General features: G+C 34.0%; 1 protein-coding gene across 4 annotated transcripts in view; it reads left to right on the top strand.

Annotated features, from left to right (window-relative positions):
- Window positions 1-19,752, top strand: part of POF1B (POF1B actin binding protein) — a 75,658-nt gene extending 55,906 nt beyond the window's left edge. For 2 of the 4 annotated variants that reach the window (XM_008526814.2, XM_070603978.1), the window contains exons 10-17: window positions 3,265-3,357; window positions 4,203-4,316; window positions 5,134-5,286; window positions 5,591-5,710; window positions 7,028-7,156; window positions 7,992-8,074; window positions 15,142-15,256; window positions 17,760-19,752. In XM_008526814.2, the coding sequence (XP_008525036.1) occupies window positions 3,265-3,357; window positions 4,203-4,316; window positions 5,134-5,286; window positions 5,591-5,710; window positions 7,028-7,156; window positions 7,992-8,074; window positions 15,142-15,256; window positions 17,760-17,765 (813 nt within the window). In that variant the 3' untranslated portion in view covers window positions 17,766-19,752. Of the gene's footprint in view, window positions 1-3,264; window positions 3,358-4,202; window positions 4,317-5,133; window positions 5,287-5,590; window positions 5,711-7,027; window positions 7,157-7,991; window positions 8,075-15,141; window positions 15,296-17,759 lie in introns of those variants that run through there. The other 2 variants (XM_008526812.2, XM_008526813.2) reach the window with 1 other exon arrangement.
- The last annotated feature ends 3,387 nt before the right edge of the window (window positions 19,753-23,139 follow it).

Here is a 23,139-nt window from a genome sequence, read left to right as displayed (position 1 = left end):
TTCACGCTGCCAATCTCTGTCTTTTAATTGGTGTATCTGGACCAAGTTGTAATTCCTGATATATTACAGCTAGATCTGCCATTGTTATTTTTTGTCTTCTGTTTGTTCTCTGCTTTTTGTTTCCCTGTTTTCTTTGTCCTGCTTTTCTGTGGATTACTCAAACATGTTTTAGAATTCCATTTTGATTTATCTCTAGTGCTTTTGAGTGCATCTCTTAGTATAGCTTTTCTAATGCTTGCTCTAAGTATTACATTATATATAGCCATAACTTGTCCCAGTGTACTGGTATCAGTATTTTATCAATTTCAGCGAACTGCAGAAAATTTTTCTTCCTTTCTCTCTCTATACCCTCCACATTTATAATATAATTTTCTTAAATAGGTCCTCTACATACATTGAGAGACACATCAGACAGTGTTATAATTTTTTGCTTCAGGCCTCAAATATAATTTAGAAAATGCAAAAGGAGAAGAAAAAACCTATTTACCCATATTTTTGCTTACCATATCATTTCTTGATCTTTTAAATTCCTTCTTTTATCATTTTCTTTCTCTTCAGAGAACTTCCTTCAGCCATTTTTTTAAGGTAGGTCTGCTAGTGACAAATTGTTTTCATTTTTCTTCGTCTGAAAATGTTGTGACTTCCCCTTCATTCCTAAAAGATATTTTCATTGGATACAGAATTTGCAGTTGACAATTCTTTTCTTTCAGTGCTTAAAAATGTTGTGCCACTTCCTTCTGGTCTCTATGGTTTCTGATGAGAAATCTGCTGTCGTTTGAATTGTCATTCCCCATAGTTAAGGTTTCTCTTGCTGCTTTCAAGATTTTAAATTTATCTTTAGTTTTCAGAAGTTTGATTTGTCTAGACATGGATTTCTTTGGGTTCATCCTATTGGGGGTTTGCTCAACTTCTTGAATCTGTATATCTATGGTTTTTGTTAATTTGGGAAAGTTTTCAGGCATTATTTCTTCAAATACTTTTTCATCTCCATCTTCTTCCCTTCTAGGACTCTGATGACATAAATGTTAGATATGTGTTACACTCCCACAGGTCTCTGAGGCTCTGTTCAATTTTTTTCCAGTCTATTTTATCTCTGATGTTCAGATTGAATGCTTTCTATTGTTCTGTCTTCAAGGTCACTGATTCTTTGCTCTGTCCTTTCCATTCTGCTTTTGAGTCCATCCATTGAGGTTTTTTGGTTTTTATTCTTTAGTTATTGAGCTTTCAGTTCCAAAATTTCCATTTAGTTTCTTGAGATTTTCTGTTTTGTTGCTGAGACTCTCTATTTTTCATTTGTTTTAAGTTTGTAATTTCTTGTTGAGGCATTTTTATGATGGCTGCTTTAAAATCCTTGTCAGACAATTCTAACATTTCCGTTATTTTGATGTTGGCATCTATTAATTGTTTTTTCTTATCAAGTTGAGATATTCCTGGTCCTTGGAATGACAAGTGTTTTTTTTATTGGAATCTGGACATCTGAGTATTATGTTATGACTCTGGCTCTTATTCACATCTTCTGCTTTAGCAGGACCCCTCTGATACTGAAACAACAGGGGGAGTGGGGGCACTGCTGTTATTGCCAACTGGAGGTGGAAGTCCAGGTTCCCCACTCAGCCTCTATTAATACTAATCAGGGGAGGTGTTCCTTATTCCTCCTGGGCATGTGTAGGAACTATGGCTCTCTAGCAGGCCCCCAGTGATACCACCTTGGTTTGGATGGGGAAGAGTGCTTCATTACTGTTCCCCACTTGGCTTCCACTGACACTGCAAGGTGAATGGCCTCATTTCCATTGGGCAGTGATGGAAGTCCTGACTTTCCAGTAAGAATCCTCTAACATCACCTCAGCAAGGAGGTGAAGCAGTATTTCAATAGTGCTGGATAAGGTGAAAGCCTAGGCTCCCCTCCTAGTCTCAACTGACACCACAGTACTTGGGGTCTCATTTTTGCCAAGAAGGGATGAAAGTCCCACTTCTCTACCCTGCTTTCTCTAACACCAACCTGGTGAATGGTGTTGGTATAACTTTTAGAGCCTGGTGAGGAGGAAAGTCTAGCCTCCTTTCTTGGTCTTTGATGGTTTGGATGGGAGTAGAGTTGTAGGTTTCTTTTCTGTGGTGCTGGAGTAGAGTGGTTATTATTTAAAAGTTCTTTGCCTTGGGGCTGGCCTGGTTGCATAGTGGTTAAGTTTGCTTGCTCTGCTTCAGCGGCCCAGGGTTCACCAGTTCGGATCCTGGGTGCAGACCTAGCACCACTTATCAAGCAATGCTGTGGCAGGCATCCCACATATGAAGTAGAGGAAGATGGGCACAGACGTTAGCTCAAGGCCAATCTTCCTCAGCAAAAAGAGGAGGATGGGCAGCGGATGTTAGCTCAGGGCCAATCTTCCTCAAAAAAAAAAAAGTTCTTTGCCTTACTAGGCTGCAATTTTCATGGTCCTTTGGTTAGAGAGAGCAGGCTTTTCTAAGGACTTTTGTTATCTGTATCCATTGTTGTTTCTGGGTTACTAGTTCCCCAACACCAGTCTGTGATATATGAAGCAAAAAGAAAACCCAGGAATTCACTTCTGTGTCATTCTTCAGATCTCAATATTCCTAACCAGACTTCCTCCTTCTTTTCATCTTTCAGAGTCTTTTAATGTTTGGTTTATACATAACATTCCAGGCTTTTAGTTATACCTACCAGGAGGAATAGGGAAAAGTATTTCTACTCCATCTTTCCAGAAATGGAAGTTGCCTGCTTTTTAAACCATTTTTATTTGAAGAAATGAGTTTAATCTAGTGAAAGGGCTTTTCTCCCTCCTCTTTAAAATTTGAGATGTTTCTATACTTCAAGGTTAAACTTAATTTGTATTATATTCTTCTCACCTCAGCCAAAATCTGTGCATTTGGCAGCATTCATATGGAGGTGCATCTTATTATTTGAAGGTTGACTGCCTCACTTTTTCTAATCTTTAAATAAAAGTAAAAAGTAAATTTGAGAATTTGCTCATAGATTTCTGTCTTGTGAGAAAGATGATACTTCATTATGGGAAAAATAATAGACCCTTGTTCTAATCACATAGCTATGATCTCTTCAGGAATATTGCTTGGATTACTTATGCATATTATTCACAAAATGCCCCTGTATCACTATTCTAATACTGCCATATCAAAAATAAAGCTGTTCATAAGTTTGCTTGCAGGAACAGAAAAATAAGATTACTATCATTTATATTGCCTGTTTTTAAATGTTAGTAAAATAAATCATCAATCATTTTTTTCCTCCAGATGAGGGGTATGTCTGATAAATCACTCCGGCTAGTGCTGTCCACATTCAGCAACATACGGGAGGAGCTTGGACATCTTCAAAATGACTTGACAGTAACATTTATTTTGATTTTTCTTTCCAAAGACTTTCTAGTTCCTAGCTTTGTAATGTAGAAATCAAGCCATTCAGTCTACATTTTTAAAATTTAATACAAAACAACAATGTTATGCTCACTCAGACATAGTTACTATCTTGAAAAAGTTAATTGGGGTTGAGAGAGGAGAAAAGAGCTGTCCAATGGAAAAGTGAAAGAAAGTTGAGTGTGTTTTTATTATTTAGTTTACCACTAAGGTAATTCAATGCTTAAAGCCAGGGAGTAGCTTGTAAAATTGGAATAATATGACTCATTGAATGGGAATTTCTCCCTTTTCTGTAATAATAAAGCATACTTTGAGTTTCTTTGAATACAAGAAAACTTCTTTCTCCAAGCACTTAACCCTTTCTATTTTAATTGATGTTCTTGGTGCCATCAGCTAGATGCATTCAGAATACTTTCCATATAATGAATAACTCCTTGAGGACTTTGGAGTGGTTTTTTTGTTTGTTTCTGGGTTCTGACGAACACATTTAGACTCTAATTTGAAAATTCACGACCTGCTGGCATTAACAAGGAGTCTTTGTAGATTGGGGGAAATCGTTAAAATAATTCAGAAAGTTCTGCCTCATTGCCCTTAGAATTAGTCAATACATCAAAATGTCTCTTTCAGTGCGGGTTTTTAAAGTTTCAGTCCTTTTGTAGTCCACATTTTGCTTAACTTTTAAGAATTCTGTTTTATTAACCAACTATAAATGAAACCAAGTGTGTATTTAAACCTTCCAATGTAAACAAGTCTTTGTATTATGTGACTGTTGACAAATTTCTGTAATTCTGAGTCATAACAAATAATTTTGCTTCTAGTCACTTGAAAATGACAAGATAAAACTTGAGAAAGACCTGGCATTCAAAGAAACTCAAATAAAAGAGTATGAAGAACTCTTGGCATCAGTGAGAACAAACAACCGCCAGCAGCAAGTAAGCTGATATTTTCATTGATGATAAACTAGATTGTTAGCTTTTCATATGCACATGGCACATTGGAGTTATGAGATACAATCCAGACAGAATTAAAATATGATGGACCAATTTGTTCATATGAGAAATGAGTGGCTTTGAGTGTTTCCAACGACTGAAAGCTCTCTCAAAAAAACAGATAAACTTATGTATTTTAGATATAAAGTATATACGGTCCACAATTATCTGTATTGTTGGGTGACAAGAATTGTATAAGTATTGGAAATCTAAGTTCACTCATTTATTTAATCTACTAACGTGTTGATGAAAAGGTTTTTGTAGATCTTAACACATTTGTGCAATGAATAAATGAATGAACAAACTCTAGAAGTGTTCTCCAGATGTCTGAGCAGAGACAATTCCTAGGAAATTGTAATGAGTCTCTAAGGCTGATCCCTTCCTAATCTTCACTCCCATGAAGGTCTTCAATTTTTTCTGTTTCCAGTTGTCACATAAATAATCTGGCATGTGGTCATTTTTGTGCCTACTAAAGGGCAGGATACAGTATGGTCAAAGAGTTGCAAGAATCAGATTGCTAAATTAGTACACGGAAAATTCATCTAGTCTTGATTCCTTCTCACTCAAGATAGGCAAGTCAGACTAGGAGCAAGAATCTAATAACTTTCATGGCTGATTTAACTTACCATTTAAGGGTAAATATATAAGAAAACTGGGCATAGAAAAATATCTGCTTTATTTCACTAATTAATCAACGAAAAGAGCACTCTTACCCAAAAAGTAGAATCCATTTGTCTTATTTATTTGTGTCTTCTTACAGCAAGGACTTCAAGACTCAACCTCAAAATGCCAAGCATTGGAAGAAAGCAATCTCTCTCTTCGACACACACTATCAGATATGGAATATAGACTAAAAGAACTGGAATACTGTAAGCGTAATTTAGAGCAAGAGAATAAAAATCTTAGAACACAGGTATTAAAATTTTGTTTTAAATATGTTATTGCCTTGGTTATACTATTGTAACCCTAGCCTTGGCCATATATATATCCTATTCACCTTGAGAAAACAGACTGCTTTGACTGCTTTCTGATGATCTCAGATGCAATTAGGTCTTATTTCACTGCCGTTTGAGCTGCATAATGAAATTCCTAAAAATCTCTCTTGTTATTTCAATGTCTCATTTAATCATGTGGTTTTCACCTAATAATGTCTTGTAATATAATATGTATTTCTTTCATAACAATCCAATTACAGAAAGTTATTTTGTCTTGTGTAGGTTTCTGAGACTTGCACAGGCCCGATGCTGCAGGTTAAAATGGATGAGATTGGCAACCATTATATGGAGATGGTAAAAAATTTAAGAACGGAGAAAGATAGAGAGATCTCCAAGCTAAGGGTATGTTGATCCCACACTGCATAAATGCACAGGTCAGCACAAACTTTCTAATAGGATAATTATGATTTCAAGTTCAAAGCTACAAAGAAAAATCAACTGAAGGTAGAGTTTTAGGAATATACCACAGAACCTTTTGTTTAAATACATATATATCAGTGTGTATAAACTATTGTTAAATTGTTTTCTAATTTAGCTTAATCTTTTCTAGGAAAGCAAAGGAAGACATTAAGTTCAGGGTTTTGGTATTTAACTTTTATTTATTTTTTTGTGGCAGGAGAAACCCTTTATGATCTTGCCTAAAGTATGCTTATGCAGGCAAGAGATTCCAGCAAAGCCACAGGTGGATTCATAAAAATACTCACTTGACTTTGAGAGATGATACATAGCAAGAACTTTGTCAAGCACAAGGGTAAAAATGGTGTTGAATTATATACCTGTAATTGGCATCAAAATTAGAGTGATATTTGTGAGAATAAGTATACATTGCCTTATCTTGTAATTCTGGGTCAAATAGACAAATTCTTAATTTACTGGTTCTTAAATGTAGTTAAAGATACTTAAACATTTTAATGGAAAAACTGACCACAGATTTTTCTCTCCAAATATCACTGTACACTCTCTACCAAAAATCAAAATGAAACAAAATATAATTTGTTCAAAAGCCTACTGATTTTTCTAGCAGATTTCCTCCACTGGTTTCTCTTCCATCCCAACATTACCAATAACACTTTAACCCAACAGTCATCTATGCACACATAATGCAGTAAAGAGGAAAACGAACAGAAATTGGAGTCAGAAGACCTGTTTTGGAGTTGCAACTATGTTGTTTATTAGCTGTGTGACTTTGTGTTATTTGACCTCTCTGGATTTCATTTACCTGTTTTGTAAATAAGGATTATAATACTTTTTTCACAGGGCTGCTGTGAGGACTGAGATAAGCCATGCAGGAGGAATATTTTGTGAACTGCAAATCTCGATAAAATATTAGTTACTATTATTGTTTTCCTTAATTAGTATTTGAAGGAGTCTAAAGTGCCTGTTTTCTTAGCTTTATTTTAATTCTTGTGGCCTAGGACTGTTACTTAGGTAATGCCAAGCCCTAAATAAATAGTAAAGGCACTTTTAAAAAAAATGAGAAATTCCTAATTGGCATTTCAGTTATATTTTACATTCATAAAACTCTATAAATGTTTATAACTATTAGTATTTTGCTCTTCATTTCATAACTAGCTGTATGACTTTATGTCACTTCACCTCTCTGGAACTCAGTTACTCATTTTGTAAATGAGAAATTCTTATTTCTTTTTAAATACTTAGACTCAATTAAATCAGTACCAAAAAGATGTTTCAAGAAGAGAAGGAAGTTTCAGTGACTTCCAGTTCAAGCTTCATGAACTGACAAGCTTGCTGGAAGAGAAGGATGCTCTTATAAAGCGTCAGTCAGAGGTAAGAAAGGAAGGAGTAGGGGTGGAGAGGAACAATACAACTCAGTCCTGTAGGACAAATGCTTCCTATGAACTAGAAAAAGACACATTTCCAGGACTCACTTTATTCAAGAAGTAGAATATAAGTGCCTGGGAAAAAGTAAAATATTCATATTTCAGGAGAAATAATTCAAATGAAAGCTAGAATTGAAGCAAAAAATAAGTTCTATTGTGCATTTAATATTTTTAAGACTGATTTTATACTTCATTAGGAGTGAAACTCTCAATAAGACTGTGAGCTCCTTACTAGATTATTAGCTGCTTCAGCAAGAGGCTGTGTTATAGTCCTCTCTACCTGTAGCATGTAGCCCAAGATCTTATAAAATAGGTACCGAAGGAAAGAACCACCAAAAATGGTGCTTAACATTGTATTGCTGTTATTGAACAAATGGTACTTGTAACCTGCAGTGATGGACTTTCTGTTAGGAAATAATACCTGCTTCCATATTGAAGTTTCAATACTTTTCTGCTAATGGCTATACTTTTAAGCATTTTAGAACAAAATCTTTCATATCTTCATCTTGAGAACCATGCCCATTCAATCTCATGTTATCCCTCAAATATAGAAATCCTATACCAGTTAGTGGATTCCTGCACAGTCATATAATGTAACTTATTAGGTACCATGAAGCAAGAATATATGGTATTCAACAAGTGGGATTAGAACATTCTTATTTCAAGGCTAAAAAGAAAAGAAAAAGGTAATTATTCTTAGTAGCCTTGTTAAATGATCGAACATACTTCTTACCTAATGTTTCTACTGATTTCAAATGATTATATTGTCTTTTATTTGTAAGGAACTGTCGAAGTTGAGACAAGAAATATATTCATCTCATAACCAACACTCCAGTGGTGGAAGGACTACTATTACCACTAAAAAGTAATGTATTTTTAAATGAAATTTGAATATGACTTTGGTTATTATACAAGTTACAGCATGTTTAATTGATATATATACCCCTAGACAAAGTTTGGTGTTTTCTGCAGGCCCATAATTCTATTGAAGAATGAATATTCACAAAAAGACATAGCTACTATGGTCAATAAAATTCTGTAGCAGACCTTTCCTGTATTTACAATATATTAAATACAATGAAAGTGCAAAGCAAATAATCAGTTGTTTAATCAACCATGTTAGTCAGGACTCTTTCAGTTGCACATGCTAGAAACCCAACTGACTGGGAATTAGTTAATTCACTTAATTGGGATCACTCAGTGTCCAGATGCATTTGTGTGCTCAAAATATGTCTTCAGAAATCTGTCTTTCTCTATCTCTTGGTTCTGCTATAGATGTCATTCTTAGGCAGGATCTCCCCTCACAGTAGCAACGTGACTACAGTTTACATCCTAGAAATTTAGCAAAACCAAATAGAAAGTGACTCTTTATGAATAGCTCCAGCAAAAGTCTAGATTGTTTATTTCATATAAACGTAATAATACATAATGTGGTCTTTTGTGACTGGATTCTTTCACTTTGCATGATTTCAAGATTCATCCATGTTTCTATGTTTCAGCATGTGTCAGTACTTTACTGCTTTTTCTTACTAAATAATATTCCATTTTATGGATATACAGCATTTTATTCATCCATTCATTAATTGATGGACATTTAGGCTGTTTTCAATTTTTGGCTATTATGCATACTGCTATTGTGAATATCTGTGTACAAATTTGTGTGGACATATGTGTTCATTTCTTTTGAGGTTATACCTTGGAGTGGAATTGCTGGGTCACATGGTAACTGTATGTGTAACTTTTTGTTAAAAGTTTTCAAAAAGTGTTTTTGAACTGTTTTCCAAAGAAGCTGCACCATTTTACATTCCCACCAGCAGTGTATGAGGGTTCCAACTTCTTTCCATCCTCTGCAACACTTGTTATTGCCCATCTCTTGGATTATAGCCACCCTAAGGGGTGGGAAGTGGTATCTCATTGTGGTTTTGATTTGTATTTCTCTAATAATTAATGTTGATTAGTATTTATTCTTGAGCTTATTGGCCATTTGTATACCTTCTTTGGAGAAATAACTATTCAAATTCTTTCTCCATTTTTAAATTGGATTATTTTCTTTTATTCTTGAATTGCAAGAGATATTTGCATATTCTGGATACAAGTCCCTTATCACAGATATGACTTGCAAACGTTTTCTTCCATCTCATGGGTTGCCTTTTCACTATCTTGCTAGTATCATTTGCAGCACAAGTTTTTAATTTTGAGGAAATCCAATGCATTTATTTTTTCTTTTCTTACTTGTGCTTTTGGTATCATATGTAAGAAACCATTACCTAATTCAAGATCGTGAAGACTTACACCTATGTTTTCTTTCAAGAGTTTTATAATTTTATCTATTACGTGTAGATCTATGATCCATTTTGAGTTAATTTTTATATAGTGTGAAGTAGGGTTCCGAGTTCATTCTTGTGCATAGGGATATCCAATTGTCCTAGCATCATTTGTGTAATATACTATTCTTTCCCCGATTAAATTGACTTGGGATCCTTGTTGATAATCAAACGACCGTAAATGTAAGGATAAATTTATAGACTTTCAATTTTACTCCATTGATCTATTTGTCTGTCTTTATGCCAGTACCACACTGTCTTGATTACTGTAGCTTTTTTGTTAAGTTTTGAAATAAGGAGTGAGTCTTCAAACTGTTCTTCTTTCCAAGACTGCTTTGGCGATTTTTGGTCCTTTGCTTTTCCATATGACTTTTAGCATGAGTTTATGAATTTCTATAAAAAAATCCTATTGAGATCTTTGTAGGAATTTTTGGAATATGTAGAAAACTTTGGGTATTATTGCCATATTAGCAATATTGTCTTCTAATCCATGAGCACGTGTTCCTTTTCCATGCAGATCCTCTTTAATTTTTTAAAGCAGTACTTTGTAGTTTTCATTGCACAAGTCTTACATTTCTTTTTTAAAATTTGTTTCTAAGTATTATATTCTTTTGATGTTATTGTAAATAGAATTGTTTCCTTAATTTTATTTTCAGATTGCTCATTGCAAGTGTATAGGGTTAAAATTGATTTTTGTGTATTGATTTTGTATTCTTTAACCTTGCTGAGCTCATTTATTAGTTCTAATGGTTTTATTGGATTACTTAAAAATTTCTATATACAAGATCATGTCATTTTCAAATAGAGATAGTTTTTTACTTCATTTCCAATTTGGATCCAGTTTATTTATTTTCATTGTCTAATTTCTCCAAAACCTCCAGTACAATGTGAAATGGAAGTGGCAAGAGTGGATATTCCTGTCTTATAGTTTGTGTCTCTCAAGGAATTTGTGCATTTCATCTAAATTGTTGAGTTTTTTGGCATAAAATTGTCATAATATTCCTTTATTACGATTTCAACACAAGGGCTTTTTTTTATGCTTTCAAAACAAAGAATCTCTTTTAAATTTTTTTATTGAGATATAATTGACATATAACATTATATTAGTTTCAAGTGTACAATGTAATGATTTGATATATGTATATATTGTGAGATGATCACCACGGTAAGTCTAGTTAGCATCCATCACTATACAGTTACAATTTTTTTCCTTGTGATAAGAAATTTTTGTTGTTGTTGGTAGTGGTGAGGAAGATTGGCCCTGAGCTAAGATCTGTTACCAATCTTCTTCTTTTTGCTGAGGAAGATGAGCCTTCAGCTAACATTGGTGCCCATCTTCCTCTATTTTGTATATGGGATGACGCCACAGCATGGCTTGATGAGCAGTGCATAGGTCTGTGCCTGGGATCTGAACCTGCAAACCCCAGGCCACCAAATTAGAGCATGCAAACTTAACCACTATGCCACAGGGCTAGCCCCAAGAACTTTTAAGATTTACTCATTTAGCAACTTTCAAATTTAATAGAGTAATTATTAACTATAGTCACCATGCTGTACAATATATCCCCTAGACTTATTTATTTTATAACGAGAAATTTGTACCTTTTGACCACCTTCACCCATTTTTTCCACCCCCTAGCCCCCACCTCTGACAACTAGCCATCTATTCTCTGTATATATGAGTTTTTGTTTTCAATTTCACATTTAAGTGAGATCATATGGCATTTGTCTTTCTCTGTCTGAATTATTTCACTTTGCATAATGCCCTCAAGGTCCATCCATGTTGTTGCAAATGGCAGATTTCCTTCATTTTTATGGCTGAATAATATTCCATTGGGTGAGAGTGTGTGTGTGTATGTGTATATATACATGTGTGTGTGTGTGTGTGATAAAACACATTCGTTTTCTTTATCCATTCATACACTGATGGACACTTAGGTTGTTTTCATGTGTTGCCTACTGTAAATAATGTTGCAGTGAATATAGGGTTGCTGATACCTTTTCGAGTTAGTGTTTTCATTTCCTTCTGATAAACACTCAGAAATGGAACTCCTGATTATATGATAGTTCTATTTTTAATTCTTTGAGGAACCTCCATACTGTTTTCCATAGTGACTGCACCACTTTACATTCCTACCCACAGTGCACAAGAGTTCCCTTTTCTGCACATCCTCACCAACATTTGTTATTTCTTGTCTTTTTGATAATAGCCATTCTACAAGTGTGAGGTGATATCTTCTCTTTCTTGATATTAGTAAATTGTATGTTCTTTCTTTGCTAATCAGTCTGGTTAGAGCTATATCAATTTTAGTGATATTCTTGAGGAACCAGTTTTTGCTTTGCTTTTTCTCTACTATTTTCCATTTCATTGATTTCTTCTCTCGTCTTTCTTTCTTATGTTTATTTTCCAGTTAATTTTCTCTTTTTTCCTAATTTCTAACCTGGAAACACAGGTCATTGATTTTAGACCATTTTTAATACAAGCTTTTAAAGCTATAAATTTCCACTTAAGCCCTGCTTTAGCTGCATCCCTCAAATTTGATAAGTTGTGTTTTCATTTTGCATTCAGTTCAAAATATTTTTTAATTTCCCTTTTCATTTGTTCTTTGATCCATGGGTTATTTAGAATTGTATTTTCTAGTTTCCAAATCTCAGAGATTTTTCTACATATGTTATTGATTCCTAATTTATTGCCATTATGGTCAGAGAACATACTTTGTATTGATTATAATGTTTTTAAATTTATTGAGACTTGTTTTGTGGCCCAGAATATGGGCTCTCTTTGTAAATGTTCCATGTGCCTTAAAAAATATGTGAATTCTGTTGTTGATGGGTGTAGCATTTTATAAATGTCATTTAGCTCAATTTGGTTAGTAATGTTGTTCATGTCTTCTATATCTTTACTGATTTTCTGTCTACTTATAATATCAATTATCTTGGAAGGCATGCCAAAATCTCCAACTATAACTGTGAGTTTGTTTATTTCTTCTTTCATTCTATCAGTTTTTTTGCTTCATGTATTTTGAATTTCTGATAGGAGGTGCATGAACATATAGGACTGTCATGTTCTATTGATGAATAAACACTAAGGATTGTTACATCTTGTTAATGAGTTGACTCTTTTATCATTTAAATGATCCATTTTATCTCTACAAATGCTTAATATTCCAAAGGTTACTTCATCTGATATTAATATAAGTACTCTAGCTGTCTTTTGATTACAGATTGGATGACATATATGTTTCCATTCTTTTAGTTTAATCTATTAATTTATATCTAAAGTTGTTTTTTAAATAAATAGCATATATAGTTGGGACTTGTGTTTTTATCCAGTGTAACAATCTTTGCCTTTTAATTGGAGTGTTTAGACCAGTTGTATTTAATGTGATTATCTACATGGTTGAGTTTAAATTTACCAGCTTGCTATTTGTTTTCTCTTTGTCCCATATTGTCTTTGTTCTCCTTTTCCTCTTTTCTTTTTTCCTTTTAGATTAGTTGATCATTTTTCATTATTGCATTTTATCTATTTTATTAGCTTATTAGGTATATTCCTTCTTTATGATTGCTATAAGGCTTACAGTATTCTTCTTTATCTTATCCAGTCTACCTTCAAGTAATATTATACTTCATCACATGTAGCATACAAACTTTATGATAGTATACTTCCATTTCCCCTTCATGATCTTTTTGCTATTTTTGTCATATATATTTACTTTTACATATATTATAAACCCCCAAATACATTATTATTTTGCTGTCAATAATCAATAATTTTTTAAAGAAATATTGACAATAAGAAAAACAATGTTTTAAATTTACCCACATATTTATAATTCCTGGTACTATTTTTTCTTTTACTTAGATCCAAATTTCCATCTGATATCATTTTCCCTCTTCCTGAAGGACTTTAACATTTCTTGTCCTACTGCTTTGCTGGTGAAGACTTCTCTTGACTTTTTATGTCTGAAAACAGTCTTAATTTTGCCTTCATTATTCAAAGCTATTTTTACTGTGTATAGAATATTAAGTTGATAGTTTTTTTCTTTCAGTACTTTAAAGATGTCATTCCACTGTCTTCTAATAAGAAGTTTGCTGTTAATCTCATGATTTTTTCCTCCTTAAGTAATGTTCCTTTTTCTCTGGCTGTTTGTAAGATTCTTTATCACTGGTTTTTAGCAATTTGATAATGGTTTGCCTCTGTTTTTCTTCATCTTTCTTTTCTTTGAGGTTCACTGAGCTTCTTGGATCTCTGTGTTTATAGTTTTCATCAAATTTGGAAACAGTTTAGTCATTAGTTCTTCAATTATTTTTTGTCTCCTGCCAATCCTGTAAGACTTCAATTACACCTACATGAGGGCACCTGATATTTTCTATCGCTAACTCATACTCTGTACATTTATTTCAGTCTTGTGCTTTATTTTGGATAATTTCTCTTGATGTCTTCAAATTTAATAGTATCTTCTTCAGAAGTGCCTAATCTGTTGTTAATCCCATACAATATAATTTTCATCTTTAGAAGTCAAATGTAGATCGTTATATACTCCACTGTTCTCATCAAGTTCATGCTTTCCTCTACCTTCTTGAGTATAGATTTTATATAATTTTTATATTTCTAATAGATGCACCCTTGCCTACTTTTTTTTATTCTGTAATTTCTTGATCTGTTTCTACTAGTTTATTTTTGTCTTCATTATTAGTCATATCTTCTTGCTTCATTGCATGCCTACTAATTTTTTATTGAATGCCACATATTGTGATTTTACATACTTGAGTTCTGGATTTTTTTTTGGTATTACTCTTAAGTACTTTGGGGTTTTGTTCTGACATGAAGTTAAGTTAAGCTACTTGGAAACAGTTTAATACTTTCATGTCTTGCTTTTAAACTCTGTTAGAACAACCTGCAGTCTAGAACTAATTTCATCCCATTACTAAGGCAATACTCTTCAGTAGTCTCTGCCTGATGCTTCCTGTATTGGGCAGTCTTTCCACTCTTTATAGTGGAATACACACTATTCCCTTCACCATGTGAGCTCCAGGGATTTCCAGATTGCTCCTTACCAGTGGTTCTTTCCTCAGCCTCGGTAACTTTTTCACATGCATACACTGAGCAGTACTCACCCAAAGACTTGTGGGGAACTCTCCGCAGGTCTCCTGACATCTCTCCATCTACGTAGCTCTCTTCTGTCTGGTATTCTGCCCCACAAATTCTGGCTGCACTGGCATACCTTTACTCGAAATTCTGTCACCTCAACTTGGTAAGACTGCTGGGATCTGTTTTGGCTTTCATTTCCCTATCCTGTGACCAAGAAAATCTCCATGGAGTGAGCTAGGCACTTGTAGAGCTTATGTCATTTGCTTCCCTTCTCTGGGATCACTGTCTTGTTCTGCCAGTGGTCCATCATTGACAGAGCAGAAGTACCTCCCTCTTGCTCTCTTGAAAATAATAGTAGTAAATCTTTGCACATTGAGAGGGGATTTTCTTTTTAGAAAGAGTTAAAAGTCATTCAGAGCCAAGTTAACTTAATAAGGAGAATCAAACTAAGAGTGACTAAAAAAGAATAAAAGTTATTTTCTTGTACAGCTTGTAACTAACTTTTTTTCTGTATAGGTACAGGACACAATATCCAATCCTAGGCCTCCTGTATGATGACTATGAATATATACCACCAGGTAGTGACACACAGACTATTGTGATTGAGAAAACAGAAGACAAATGGACTCGTGTAAGTTCACTTGCGCATTTCTAGTCCTTCTAGGACTACAAATTTACATATATTTTCTATATGACAGCCTTCAAAAATTGTGGTAAAATATCAAAATGAACTAAAATCTTAGAGTTTATTTTTTCCTTTTAAGACTATTCCATGCTTCCCTTGCTGAAATATACTAGGAATTAAGAAACTTTGGAATTCTTCATACATAGGGCAATATAATTGATTATGTAAACTATAATAAATTAGCATGAGTTTTACTCCAAAGAAGAAGATGATTAACATTGGCAATATACTAATTTTATTTCCTTGCATATCTTAGGAATTATTGAACCGATTCCATTCCAATTTCAAAAAAACTCATTTTTTCTAAAGCAGGTAGAAAATGTTATAGACAATTATGGAGGGGAATGGAGGATGAAGAGGAGGCATGTTTTAATAGAATTTGTCTCGCAATCTTGAATGTGGTATTTATTACTGTAGATTATAAATTTTTAGGATTTTGAAAGAGAGGAGCTGTGTCTGTCTTTCTCACTAGATTGTAAGATCCTCCAGCTTTAAATCCCACAGTTATAATGAGGCTGAAGAGCACTTTAAAGGTCATGTACTCTAATATCTATCTTCTACAACATCCTCCAAGATAACCAGTGACACGGGCCTTAGCATCTTTTTAAGTAGCCCAATACATTGTTAATTGTAATTAGCAATGGGCTGATTAATAAAACTCTCTTCTTATAAAGGACTGAAAGCTACATTCCTAAAACTTTTAATTATTGACCTATTAACTTTTAAAGTGGTAAACGTTAAAACAGGGGATATATATTTCCCTAGCACAGTGGTTCTCTACCCAGGGCAATTTTTCCCCCTAAGGGACATTTAGCAATGTCTGGAGACATTTTTGGTTTTCACAGCAGGCAGATAGGTACTATTGGCATCTGGTGGGTAAAGGCCAGGGATGCTACTAAATATCTTACAATGTGCAGGATAGTTCCCCACAACAAAGAATTATCCAGCCCAAAATGTTATTAGCATCAAGGTTGAGAAACCCTGCTAACACAACAGAATGGCCTTGGGGTTTTTTTCTTCCTAATTATACACTCCTACACTACTGCCAAGAGATTCTAATAGTAAGCCATTGATAGTGATGTGAACTATGATATCCTTCAGGTGCAATGGACAGAAAAAAGGTTGAGAATCTCAGCTCCAAAACCACACGGAATCTGACTTTAACACTGTGAAAATGACAGCTTTGTTTTGTTATGTTAAAAACTGCTTAGGTACTAAAAGCAGGTAAAACTAATCTACAATTATTAAAGTCAGGAAGTGGTTATTCTTGAGGGTGGGTACTGACTGACAGGGAGCATAAGGAGGACTATAGGGTACTAATAATGTGATGTTTCTTCATCTGGGTGATGGTTGCATATGCGTGTTCAGTTTGGAAAATTCATTTAGCTGTATACTTATATGTGCACTTTTTCTATATGTTTATTATACTTCAGTAAAAGTCTTAAAATGCTTAAGTATACTGTGATGAACAATAGATAAATATACAAATGTCAGTCAATTATTCTGCAGAACCTTCTGAAGAACTTTTAAAATTGCAGATTTATAATTAATAAAATACTGCACATGTATAGCTAATAAAATTAATCATCTGTTAAATAATTCATTTTAAAAATTATCTTTTGGTCGAACAAGCTCAAATATTTGAGTAAACAAAAAAAATTAGGAAGTTTTTAGCTCTGACGCCCTTCTCTAACAACAATCAAGCCATCAATCTTTTATAAATGGTTGTCTATCATCAATGAAAGGGACCAACATTTAATAATCCCAAAATAATTTCAGCTTTGACATATGTTGTGTTTATTAGGTCATTAATTAGTTGAGAATTACTACTAATTATTAACTCATAAAAGGTACTTGATGGCCCAAGAACCAAATGAGCAGCAAAGGAAAGTCAACATATGATTTAAAATTTGTCCTTCAGAAATGATTTGATGCTCAACTTTAAGACTGAGAAGCAACTGCTGCTACTAATCACATGTGCCCCAGAGGTGGCATCAATGTGAGGACCTGCCAACTAAAAGGTCTACAGAATAGTAGTCATTACTTCTCTCTCAATTGCAAATGGGCAGCAACAAAAATCAAACCTGGTATCTGAAGGGACTAGATACTGATAGCAAATTCAAAATATATTTAAGTATGTTCACAGATGATACATCTATGTTAATAAATATTTAGAGACGTTTAGACATATTGAACCTCTAAATATGACACCAAGGAGGAAATCCACTCAATCCTCCCTCTTTCCTGCTAAAAATCATTTGAAACATATACCTTGACTAAAGTCAGATAAACAACTTTTCATTGAATATACATATAAAAGAGTACCACAAAAGTGCAGTACATTTCCTTTGGTTTTATATATATCAATTTAAACCATTTTTCACAACTGTGTGCATACAACGTCTTAAATAAATTATGAACCAATTATAAACTTTTTTTTCTTTTCTAGCCATGAATGAATCTCCACCTAAAAGGAGTTTTTATGTGTCTGCATTAGTACTTTGTTATTTTTCCATAACTAAAGGCCAATCAAAATTTTGAACCATGCTACGACCCAGCAAATATAATGGAATGAATGAGTTCTGCAGATGACAGTTCCTCCAGCCATTTATGAGGCCTGAATCCTTTCCATCACATTTTGGTATTCAATATAGCAACAGACGGTTTGTTTAAACTTCAATTGCAGACACTGTAGGACATAATCCACTACTTTTCAATAGAGTGCTTCTTAGACACTGAATTAATTTGTTGGGGTAGAGATTTTACAAGTTATTCAATTAGAATATTTTCTCTTATATTAGATGTGCAATTCAGCTACTGTTTTTAACCACAAAAAGAGGCGGAAGACTATTGAATTTAAAAAAAAGACAGTTTAACTAGTGCATGGTACATAGGTATATAAAATATAAAAGCATATATTTGCTTTTCTCACATTAAACCTTGTGACTAAAATAGATGCTTTATTGCATGCTATTTATAACTCTTGGAGACATAACTAAATCAAAGGTGATGGTTAATTTCATTTAGCAGAGAAGTGGGATAATATGTTTTTAAATAACTAAATCCACTATAGTGTACATTATGCTATTATAGTTCTAAGGACATATCAGTGGCTTGGAAAATCTGTTCTTTCAAAGCATATCATCCCCAAATGAGCCCACTCATTTCCTTAGAAACATATAACACTATATTGTAGTAGTGGGTGGAAGGAAGGTGGGCTTTTTTTATAGCGGTATACAAAACATAACATTGAAATATTGCATAAGGCTTAGGGAATAAAAATAGCAACAACAAATACTCGATATCTATATCCTACTTGGGAGAAAGAAATTTTATAGTAGAGTATTTGATTTACTTAGAAGATGGTTGATTAATTGGGTTCTAATGATGTTACAAAGTGAACACAAGTATTTTCTAAATACTATAGTAGATAAGAAGGAAATGTCTTAATTTCAACTCCTCTGGTTAAAGTTAAGAATTAAGTAAAAATGAAAATGTTTGAATTTTACACAGTATAGATTAAGGCAACAAATATATTTGGGTGACATGTGAATGAGGTTTTGCACTGAAATATCTCTGCAAATATCTATATAGAATTCTGTCATGCTTTGTAATTATATTCTAATAATTATTCATTATACCAAGAAACTGTTAAGATAGGAACAGATGAGGCACTACACTAAATCAAACCATAAATGAGGAGAAAAATGCTTTTAATGCTCTCCTATAAATAATCAAATAAGTCTGGATATGAAGCTAAAAGCGTTTTTCTTATCTTAATACTTTGACTAAAATGTTAAGCTCTGATGTGGGCTGATACATTTTCACTTTCATCAATATTTTGTGATAGAAAATGTTAATATTCTTCATGAGCTGTATAGTCCTTACATTTTTTCCCTTGGTGTAGGAACAGGGCACTTTCTCCTCCGCTAACTACTCATGTATGTGACTGTAACAAAATCATGCCATGTTATCTACCCATTACGTAAGATATGAATGGAAGTTTTTAGTAGCCTAATAGAAAACTGCCACCCTATCTGTTTGAAAATTAGAATGTGTGATTTTCCCCAAAATACTCTTAAATAAAAATAAATGTCCAAAATTGGGGGCAGTTAAGAAGTCAGCACTTCATTGGCTCACTTGATCCATGCATACTGAGTGAATGGGGGTCATAACAAAGTGATTATAGTTAACAAATGGAAATGAGTGTATTTTTTTTTTCGAATTTGTGATTAAGATCAATAGAAATAGTAGTGATGTTTTTCCCTCTCACAAGTTTCACACAGCTTCTCTCTGAAAATTGCAAAGATATTGTCAGGTGAGGAATGCCTGTTTATCTAATTTCTATTCCAATATGTTTCACTTTAGATGTTGAATAAAATAGAGACTGTGCAGTGACATGCAAAGTAATTTAAGTGTCTAAATAAAATATGTGAAGTATCTGTATGGTCTTTGTGGAAGTCTTAATAGGAAATATGCAGGATGGATTTTTACCTTCGCTGTATATTTTTGTCAGGAAGTTATCATCATGTGAATGCTTATGTTAGAGTTAACAAGCACTAATTTAAAAAAACCAACTTCCTAATGTGGAATACTATAGACAACACTTTAACGTAGTTGGACCTCAGGTTACATCAGGTTTCTGCTTTAAATGAAAATTTATTTGCTTACAAACCTAGTCTTCTAAGTTCTTTACTCACTTGTTTCAAACCTGATTCCATAAAGCGTTCTTCCCATCCTTATAATGGTGCTTTAATTGTAACACTTTTTCTTAACATAAACAGTACAAAAGGAACAAAGTAAAGCTTGAAAAATTGCATCTCACCACCCAATTTAGATCACCTTAACAAAAAGCCATTCTCACTTTGTTCTCATTATTGTAATCTACAAAGATGACATGTAGACATAATTCTTTTGAAAAGTAAATAATAAGATGTGAAAAGACTTCCCTACAAGGTACCACTCCCCCACCACACACCATCACTAAATTTATTGGATTACCATAGTACTTTTTGTCCAATAAAAAAATACAAAGCATTTCATGCTCATCCTAGGATAAAATAGTAAATATAATTTTAAAAAATGAAGAATGTAATAACAATTACATCTCTCCTAATAAAACTTTTAATATTTAGTGACAAAATAGGACATAGTACTTTTGAGTCTTCAAAGGAACACTGGAATTGTTATGACATAATTACATAATAGCCAGGCAGTCTTGGTAATCTCCTTGGATTGGTCTTTTGTAGATGAGATGCTAAGTCCAGGGTCTTTAGGTTTGGTTTCTGATCCCATTACATTAAAATAATTATTAAAGTTTATGTTCCATAAATCATTTATGTTGAATACTCCTAGCTCATGTGTGCCAAGATACAACAAACCAGACCAATTTCTCAAAATGGGAGAATACATAGACTTTTTGAGGTACTCCCCTTTAGGGGTTGATGAGCCAGGCATTTTATGATGGGTAGGTGGTGTTCGGATCTAGGATTAACAGAGTTTTGGAGTCAGATGGGAGGTGACTGAGACTTACATTATGGGTTAAATGGGATAGTTTCAATAATGCCAACTGGTCTGGATTCAAAAATGTAGCAGAGTTCCCTTTGGAATAGTTACTTGGGTAATGCTCAAAGAGAAAGGCATAGTAACTCTAACAAAGCAGTTGAAATCATTTTTAGTTTGGGCTATCTAGTGCTAGAGCCTTGACCCTACAAATTCAGTTTCTTCTGTGGGGCCTCCAGATTGCCACTAACAGTAGCCAGTTCTTATCTAGAATTCAAGGTTCTTAGAAACCTTTCTAAACCACCTATCAAATACACAAGCTAATTCTTTTGGAAGGACAGGGTGGAGCTAAACAAAGTTAGGAGGATTCTCCTATCCAATGATATTCTAGGGTTCTAATCTAGTTCTGTATTTTCTCTAAATGGACCCTTACTAGTCTTAAAAACCTTATTGGACAGAATTCCAAGTCTAGCCACTTTTTTCTTGATTTTCACAAGGAGAAACAGAAAGATGTGAACAAAAGGATTTTTTTGTTCCTCTGCCTTCACGGGAGTCAAGTTTTTTTTTTCCTGGAAGGAGGGATATTTAAGATTAAGAACTGTGCTGTATCTTCCTTCAAAAATTCATAAAAAGACGTCTGGGATTTACTTCAAATTAAACCAGTGGAAGAAGGGGGCTTCCAAATAAACCAATCAAGGGCAGGTGGGTGAAGGGAGCAGTGAAGAATATAAATGAAACAAAATTGGTCACGGAGTGACCATTGTTGAAGCTGGGTTATGGCTATATAGGGGTTCACTATATTCTTCTATTTCTGTATGTGGTTGAAAATTTTCTGCAATAAAAGTTATGTATCTATCATACATATCTTTAAGAGCTCAAGGTTCAAACTCATGGTTGTCCTGAATGATACACGAGTTCAATTTGAGAACTCTGAGTAAGAATTCCAAATACTTCCCTCTCCATCATGGTACAGGCCATTTAGAGGTGGCAATCATACAAATCCATCTCCACATAATGGCCCTGAACTGTTCTGGAAAAATGCTTTTTTAGTAATTCCCAAATTACTTCTTCTTGTGTAGGTACTTTGACCTGCATTTTTAGGTGAACTATGTTTTGTCATATAAGGCAAGCCTGTGCTGAGAAAATCCATTTTTAAGACAATCTTTTGTTTGTAACATGGGCTGAATTCTTATCTGTTCTATCTTGGCTGAGGTTTTCTGGATCCAATTTATAAGTAAGAGAAAGAAAATTTATCTACTTTTCTCCAGCTCCACTGTAACCATGGACAACTGGAATAACCTTTTCACACAGCTCCCTACTTCCCTTGGCTTCCCCACAATACATTCCTCACACAGCCTCCAGAGTGATCTTCAAAATGTAAATATTACATTACTCCCTTCCTTAAAACCCTCCGATGTCTTCCCATTTCAATTTCTCTCAGGTCTTCTCTCTTATCAGTCCCCACTCACCATGGTCTAGGCAAAGCTTGTCCTATCTCAGGTTATTTGCATCTGCATGTTTCTCTGCCATGAATGCTCTTCCACAAGATCTTCACATGAGTGGTTCCTTCTTGCCACTCATGCCTCAGCTCAAATGCCATGTCCTCAATACAGACTGCCTCTACCCATTCACCCATAGCTATCTGTTTAAGCAAAGTTGCCAAAGTGCACCAGAATTACACTGGGGGCTTTGGTCTAACACCTTATTACTCCTATGATGGTAACATGAGAGCTTGCTAAGAATGCAGTTGTAGGCTCCACCCCACACCAACTGAATCAGAATATGTATTTTAACAAGATCCCTAGGTGAACTCTATAGACATTAAAGCTTAAAAAGCACTGGTCTAATATGTAACGGTTAATAGATTTCTTCTTTTTCTGTTACTGATCATTAAAGAATAATTAACCCAATTGACAAAGAGTCTTAAGCAATAGAGCTATATATCTAGGTACATGAATTCTATTGAATACTGGCTAATTTGAATATAGCAGGTTATTTTTATGCTCATTTGCAGAAATCTTTCCCAAATACTTGATTTAATACTTTTTCTTCTGAATGTATATTGGTCTACTGGGCACATAATTAGATTCATTTCTCAGGATAGTGTTACTTAAGTAGGTTAAGAACTTTTAGTTTTCTCTATAATACTAAATCTCAAGTCTTAAGATGGGCACCTTTAGAGCATCTGTCATGGTTTTAGCAAAAACATACATTTTTGAGAAATAATCATGGCATAGTCATCATAATTGCTTAAATTCCTAGCTCATGTTGTTGTTAATGCACAAAATTCTACAAGACATTAAATTGCGGACCAAACTGCATATGAG

This window comes from Equus przewalskii, chromosome X (assembly GCF_037783145.1).
Source record: "Equus przewalskii isolate Varuska chromosome X, EquPr2, whole genome shotgun sequence".
In the NCBI taxonomy this organism is placed as follows: Eukaryota; Metazoa; Chordata; class Mammalia; order Perissodactyla; family Equidae; genus Equus; species Equus przewalskii.
This window is presented reverse-complemented; position numbering and strand designations above follow the sequence as displayed.